This window comes from Centroberyx gerrardi, unplaced genomic scaffold (genome assembly GCF_048128805.1).
Source record: "Centroberyx gerrardi isolate f3 unplaced genomic scaffold, fCenGer3.hap1.cur.20231027 Scaffold_84, whole genome shotgun sequence".
Lineage (NCBI taxonomy): Eukaryota > Metazoa > Chordata > Actinopteri > Beryciformes > Berycidae > Centroberyx > Centroberyx gerrardi.
This window is the reverse complement of record NW_027605220.1, coordinates 51,259-59,448: the sequence shown is the minus strand read 5'-3', so window position 1 is coordinate 59,448 and position 8,190 is coordinate 51,259. Positions and strand designations below refer to the sequence as shown.

The window sequence follows — 8,190 nt, the reverse complement described above, 5'->3', positions numbered from 1 at the left end:
ACAAATAAAATAAAAAACAGATGGCTCTTTCCTTCCTGGAACCTTCAGTTCCAAATCAATTTATTTACTTATTTATTTTCTTTTCTTAACTTGTCATTTTTACGATGGCGTATCAGGGCCATTGTAGGTGTTTTTTGTTTTTTTACCGCAGCTGGGAGGTGTGTGTGTGTGTGTGTGTGGGGGGGGGGGGGGACTAGATTAAAGTCAGAAATTTGCAAGAAAAAAACAACTGAGAATTTCTGAGATTCAGTTTTTTTCTCACAAATTTCTGACTTTAGTCTCATACTCAGTACGCTATCAACAACAACACGGAGGAGGAGGAAAAAAGTAGTATCTGAGTTGCAGTAAAATAAAAAAATCACCTACAATGTTCCTGATATATCGTACATTTTATTCTACTTTGTATTCAGTTTGATATATTTATTTATCTATTTATCTTATTTATTATTTATGTGCTTCATTTATCTGCATATTTATTTTTGTTTACTTACTTTATTTATGTTTTCTTTATTAGTTTACTTATTGCTGCCCTGTTTTGTCTGCTGTGCAGCTAGCGCTCCATGCTAACCCGGGTGACAGTTTTGATGGTGAGCCGTTAGCGTAGCGAGCTAACAGGTCGGTTCTTCTGTCTCTCTAGCGGCCGGTGTAGACGAAATCTGAGGAGAGAAAAAACAACAAGAAAAACTTTTATTCAACTTCAACTTTGGCAAAAAAAACTACTGATATAAAATAGAAAGACCATGCAATGTTAATTCTGACTGTTTCTATTCCACGAATAATAATAATAATAATAATAATAATAATAATAACTTTGAGTGAGAGAATAAAAGTAGTAAATAATAATTGAAACACACAGTATAAGTAAAACAAAGCACAAGGATAAAAATAATAAAATAATATTATAATTATGAAAATGCCATATGATAAAAGTTTGTTTTAAGATGTGATTTAAACAAAAAGCTGGATCAAGTGAGTTGAGATGGGTTTACCCTGTGTGTGTGTGTGTGTGTGTGCATGTGCATGTGTGTGTGTGTGTGTGTGTGTGTGCGTGCGTGCGTGCGTGCGTGTGTGTGCGTGCGTGCGTGCGTGCGTGTGTGCGTGCGTGCGTGCGTGTGCGTGTGTGTGTATGCGTGTGTGTGTGTGCGTGCGTGCGTGCGTGCGTGTGTGTGTGTGTGTGTGTGTCGTACCCCGGCAGTACTCGGGGTTGAAGTTTTCGTAGATGGGGTACAGCGGGTTCTCCTGCTCGCTGCGGTGCTTCCTGGCTCTCAGCACGTCTCTCACACACTGGTGCAGGTACGAGTACTGACACTGCACACACACACACACACACACACACACACACACACACACTTAGAACACATCGATACATAACACACTGTTCCACACAACATCATCATAGTAGGTATAGACAAATAATAAATAATTATTAGCATGATAATAGTACTACATTAGTGTTGTAAGTTGTGATCATTAATGAATAATTAGGATGTAATACTGTGGAAACATTTGCTCTAAACCTTTTCCACCAACATGGCCGACACTTCTGCAGGTTACAGATCGATTCTCAGCTTTACCACAAATGATAAGAAGCCAACTTGCTGACCGCAGAGAAACTACGGTTAGCATTTAGTGTCGCTTAATCAAATCACTTTTTTATAGTCAGACGAGACAGAAAGTTGGTATTAATATTGATGGCAATGGTGAGAACTGATCTATAACCTGCAGAAGAACGGCAGCCATGTTGGTGAAAAAAAGTCATGTTACAATTTTTGTTCACGTTGTATTCAGACCTCACATGCAACAGTTTTTATTCAGATGAGAAAATTTAAATTCATTGTTGCAAAGTGGGTTTTTTTTTCTACATGCAGATTTTTTTTTTTTATGTTTTCACCCGACGTTACATGTGCCAATATTCATTTCACATGTAAAAAAAAAAAAAGTCACATGTGAAGAGACAATTCACAGGTGAAAACATCATTTTCATAATTTTCAAGCAACATGCGTCCAAAAAGCACGCGTGTTTTGAATTCACATGTGATGTTTTTGAGGGTAAGTAAATGTTTCCAGAGGATTACATGGTAATTATTCATTAAGGATCACACAACTTCCTACGGTAATATACAATATATAATATACTGTTATCATGCTAATAATGACTTTTTATCACCAGAAAGGACCAGCATTTAACTGAGTAATTACATATTAATTACAAATAGTTACTTGTTATTACCAAGAGTTACTTCCTATGTAGTTATGCAGTTATTACCCTGTAATTTGTTCACCATAATGTAAAGTGCTGCTAATGTGGGATTCAGTCGGGATTCAGTGTCAGAACGCAGGTGAACCAACACAGCACACACACACACACACACACACACACACACACACACACACACACACACACACACACACACACCTCGGTCTGGACCATGTGTGAGCGGTGCAGGCGGAGGTCGAACACGCAGCCGTACAGATCGACGGTTCCTCTGCTGTCCAGCTGCTGCAGAGCGCGGTCCAACACCATGAAGGTTCCTGTACGCCCCACACCAGCACTGACACACACACACACACACACACACACACACACAGTTAATATCCATCTGTCAGAATACTTACAACAAAAACAAACTTGCCCAAAACAGAGACACAGTCGAACACGTTGCTGCAGGTAAATTTGTTTCCCTTGGGTTTTGTTAACGCCTCGGTCCCACTTGTGGTGAGTGGGATGGGACTGGACAGCTGGAGCCTTGCAGGTGTGTGTGTGTGTGTGTGTGTGTGTGTGTGTGTGTTGCCATCTGCTAGATACTGTTAGGTTGGTTGCAAAATTAAACTCCTGAACTATGAATTGGGAACTCTTTGCTCTTTATTACAGTCTCACCCATTTTTTTTGTATTCTGATAGCTAGTGTGGAGGAAGTCATGAAGCCTTATGGCAAACAGATAAAAGAAAACATATTTATGACGACAAAAAGTTGTAAACGGGTCAGATTTGACCGTTTTGACCATATGTGGCTTTGTTTCTTTTTCCGTTAACGTCTCCTCTTGTCCGTACGATAGCTGACGAATTTGTTTCCGCAGTAACTACATCAAGACCTCAAGCTCACGCTGTTAACACACACACACACACACACACACACACACACTCTCTCTCTCTCCCCTACCTGCAGTGTACGACAGTAGCTCCGGTGCTGGGCGATCTGTCGATGTAATCCCGGACCGTCCGGACGAACTGGATCAGACTCTGGGTGGTCTCTGGGACTCCGTGGTCCGGCCACACGGTGTAGTGGAAGTGACGCAGCACCCGTGGGTAACTGCCCCCGTTCTCCTGCCGGGACGGAGAGCCGAACACCGGGAGAAAGTCATATTAATGTTGCTGCCTTGGTCTAATGACTGTAAACCAGAGGAGAGACCAAGTCCACTTCGCTCGAGTCCCAAGTCAGTCTCAAGTCAAGTCTCAAGTCTAAATGTAGAACAGCAAGTCAAGTCAGAACAAATCAAGAGTCCAGTATCAATTTAATATCTTAAAGAAAACTAAATATCTAGGACTTTTCAATGCAATATGGTTTTAATAGGATAAAAACTTGGTAAGAGCATCATGAGTTTGATTTCTAGAATCAGTTTCAACTTCAATAAATTCAATCATTCCATACAAATTCAGAAAACAGAATTTAAATTCAGTCGTCCGCTGGAACAAATCTCATCACTTTCAATCTAAGTCATTTACACAAACACAAGATCTCAAGTCAAGACTTTAGAAACCTTTTCAAGTCATCAAAGTACAAGTCAGAGTCAAGTATTGTTAGTTCTAGTGTTTCTCCACATTAAGACTACATTTCCCATCAGCCCCATTGCTTCCTGCCCCCCCCCCTCCCTGAAGAGGATCAACATGTTGGAAGTGATTTCTCCATCCTCCTTTCCCTCCTTCCACCATCTGCTGCAGAAACTCTTTCAGCTTTATCTCCGTTTGCTCTGGAAGAACAGAACCTCTTCCTGTTTTGTGCTGTAAAGCGATCCAGCAGAGGCCTCACACACACACACACACACACACACACACATACACACACACACACACACATACACACACACACACACACACACACACACACACACACACAGTCTCACCGAGGTGATCTTGAACTCTCTGATGGTCCACTCAGGCAGAACAGACTCTGACAGCATCTGAATCACCAGATCTCCGTAGTAGAGAGGCTCTCTGTCTGCAGGCCAGTACTGGTCACACTTCACCTACACACACACACACACACACACACACACACACACACATATTTGCATTACTATGACATTCCATTACCTCATATTTTTCATTGATTTTATTTTCATATTTTTTCACATTGTCCACTTTTCATTTTCTTTGTCTCAGAATGTTTTACTGCTATTCTTTCTGCACACACACCAAACATGCTGTAATTCATTTATTTTCATACTTTTCAGTCATATATTTGTACTTTTTTGTACTTATTATGTACTAGTGTTGTAACTGTCCACTGCATTATGTATGACATCACCCCATTTGCTGTGTTGTTACCCAGCATGTTGACACAGTGATGTGGAGGCAGGTTCAACACAAACGAGCACAAAACTTTCACAATATGATATTATGGAACGGTAAAAAATCATAATAAAACAGTTTTGGAAAACCCAGTTTCCCCACAGGAATCATTAAAGGTTTCATCTAATCTGATCTGATCTAATCTAATTTAATGTAATTTGATCTAATCTAATCTGATCTAATCTAATCTAACATTCTAATCTAATTCAATATAATCCTATCTAATCTAATCCAATTTAATGTAATATAGAATATTCAAATTTAATCTAATCTAATCTCTTTTGTAATCTGATCGCATATATTTAATCTAATCTGATCTAATCTAATATATTCTAATTTAATCTAATCTAGTCAGATCTAATTTGATTTGATCTGATCTAATCTAATCTGATTTGATCTAATATAATATAATCTAATCTGATCTAATATAATATATTCTAATCTAATATATTCAAATGTAGTCTAATATAATCTGATCTAATCTGATTTGATCTCATATATTCTAATCTAATCTGATCTAATATAATCTAATCTGATTTGATCTGATCTAATCGAATCAAATCTAATCTAATCTAATCTGATCTGATCTGATCTGATCTGATCCGATCCGATCCGATCTGATCTGATCTGATCTGATCTGATCTGATCTTCTTAACTCTGATCTCAGCCTCTGCAGGATTCGTCTCATCTCTCTCTTCGGGGATAGACAAATAAAACGAGGATTAAAACGAGAACGAGAACAAAACCACGGCGGCGGTGACTCACCCGGCCCTTCTCCACGCACTGCGTCACCATGACGACGTTGTAGACGCCGTGCTCCCACACCATCCGCCAGAAATCATCCTTGGTGCCGGGCAGCGGCCCCTGGGTGGCGATGTACTCCCGCCGGTAGTTATTACCCTGCACACACGGGGGGGGTGAGTGTGTGTGTGTGTGTGTGTGTGTGTGTGTGTGTGTGTGTGTGTGCGCGCGTGCGTGTGTGTGTGCACATACAGGTATGTAGCTGGCGTTGATGTAGTCGGAGCAGGGGTCGTCCTCCAGGTACGACAGCTTCACTCTGGTGGAATCATCTGGAACAACACAATCAGATTATCATCATCAGATTATCATCATCACTTCATCACACAGTGTTACAGAGTACTCTGATTACTTTTCTGGGGTAACTAGTAACTTAATGTGTTAGCTTTTCAGATTTTCTTTTTTTTTAGCTCAACAATTCTGATTTGTTATTAGTTACTTTTTTTAAATTAGACTATCGTGATTTTGACTTTTCTTTCATATTGTTTCATTTTTGTATTTTTTATTTTTATATTCATTTTTGAAAAAAAGTAGAAAAAAGTGAAAATCCCGCAGCATCTCATGCAGACAACGTGCTGCTAAGTGAAAAAAACATTTTCTAAATGAGCTTGATCTGAATGAGACAAGAAGCCGCATGTTGCAACAGTTTGACTCTAATGAGCTACTTTTAATAAAGAGGAACTTTGTAATGTAACTAGTTACTTTTTAAGGTAAGTAACTTTCCACAACACTGCATCAGATAAGTGGCTGAAGCGAGCTTTAGTGTAAACTCAATCCAACTGTCATCCCGACAGACGTCCATCACCGGCACGACTTCTCCAACATGACACCGACTTCGTTTCAGCCTCAGCAGCTTCCATGTGGAAATGTGTTTTTATTGTAAGTGAGAATCTTTGCTTTCTATCAAACTTCTCCTTCTCCTCACATGTGGAGGAGTCAACAGGCGTTTAGCTGTGAGTCACACAGACAGAAATAAAAGAGGAGAAGAGAGTATGATTCATTTTACTATGTGTGTGTGTGTGTGTGTGTGTGTGTGTTTCTGACAGTTAATTAAAGCAGTGTTGTAAAGATCATCTCAAGTTATAAATCACACTTTCTGTTTCTGTAGAAAAGCAGCTACAGTTTCACATGAGCGACACTTCATTACTTTAGTTTTTTTATAAACTACATTACCGACGGCTACATAGCTCTGACACACACACACGCACACACACACACACACACACACGTTGTCTCATTTGACCAAAAAACAACAAAAAACAACTTATTTTCATCATTTTGAGAAAATCAAGATTCATATTCATTGATTACATATTAAAATTGTGTGTGAAATATCTTTTGTCTTTAAAATCGTCAACTAAGTTTTTCCTCTCTCATCAATAAAAGGTTTTGTCCCAAAATCTTCTGATCTGCAGCTCATGATGTCAGTAAAGTGTGTTTTATAGTCGAACACAACGTAAACGTGACGGAAAGCGTGAATGTAAAGAACTTATATTTAAGTGTTTAAAAAGAAAATCACATCGCACCAAAACAACAGAGAAGAAGAGAGGAACAGGAAGCAGACGTGATGACGATCACCGGTAAAAACAAACATGGACGCCGCTGTAGTGCCGCAGCTGGAGGAAGCAGCTGATCGGCTCTATGATCGACCAATCAGAGCGCAAGATTCTTGGGCAGGTTCCAACACCTACAGAGACACTTTTCAACCCCAAACACACGTCGAATCACGTTAAAGTGCAGAGACACTGTTTTCAAGTATAAAAGTATTAAAGTATAAAGTATAAAATGCGCTTAACTCTCTGAATATTAAGTATTGTCAATAATGTATATAAAGCTTCATTTTTGATTTGAAAAGTACCATCTGGCCTCTGTTTAGTGTTTAGACCCAAAATATGAAAAAAGGTGAACTATGTTATTTTGGTCTTCTTCTTATAATTTTCCTGACTCTTGTTCTGTGTTTTTTGTCTCTAGTTGTGTAATCGTCCCTTGTCTTTCCATCAAGGCAAAGAATCTAAAATATAAGATAGTTTTGATTTGTTTAACACTTTTTTTGGTCGCTGCATAATTCCATTTGTGTTATTTCATAGTTTTGAGTCTTTACTGTTATTCTAAAATGTGGAAAATAGTAAAAATAAAGAAGAATGTGGTGTGTCCAAACTTTTGACGGGCAGTGTGTATAGAGGGAATATTTTGACAAACATTGCTCCTCGGAGCGCTGCGTCGCTGTTGCCATGGGAACGGCCGCTATCTCGTTAATGAAAGCTCTTAACGATGTGATATCATTAACGAGGAGACGATTTTCAGATCAGCGGATTTAATTTTCCGCAGCAGGAGGAGAGGAGAGTCTCTCTTCCTCTGTGTTTCTGTTTCTTTATATTTTCTATTTTTGATTTATTTCCATACTGCATATTTGTTGTTATTTGTATATTTTCATGTCACATTTATTCTTCAGGAATCCACATAAAAAGGCCGTGAAAAAATTGGTTCCCAAAAAAAAAATAATGCACAAAACAAATAGTTTATTTGCTATAAATAGTGCTGACTATAAACTATTTGTTTTGTGCATTATATGGTTTCCCTTTTCTATATTCTATTTAATTTTACATATATTTTTTCATCCATTTTCTTCATCTCAGTTTGTTTTACTGCTGTAATTCATATATTTTCTTACTTTTCTTTCCTCCCTATTTGCTCCATTCTTACTCATCTCCTGTTAGTATTTGCTGCTACAACACAAATTCCCATCAGCGCCCATTATGGTTTAATTTAATTTCAGACACACACACACACACACACACACATACAGCGGTACTAACATGGCAG

The 8,190-nt window shown here is 38.7% G+C and overlaps 1 protein-coding gene across 1 annotated transcript in view; it reads right to left on the bottom strand.

The window, feature by feature from the left end:
- Positions 1–377: 377 nt before the first annotated feature.
- The window catches only part of LOC139922119 (receptor-type tyrosine-protein phosphatase beta-like), a 49,799-nt gene continuing 41,986 nt past the window's right edge, over positions 378–8,190 (bottom strand). The window contains 8 exon segments of the mRNA XM_078282348.1: positions 378–656; positions 1,188–1,308; positions 2,417–2,552; positions 3,161–3,324; positions 4,122–4,244; positions 5,335–5,469; positions 5,563–5,639; positions 8,184–8,190. The exon segment at positions 8,184–8,190 is cut by the window's right edge and continues 84 nt beyond it. Coding sequence (XP_078138474.1) covers positions 634–656; positions 1,188–1,308; positions 2,417–2,552; positions 3,161–3,324; positions 4,122–4,244; positions 5,335–5,469; positions 5,563–5,639; positions 8,184–8,190 — 786 coding nt within the window. The 3' untranslated portion in view covers positions 378–633.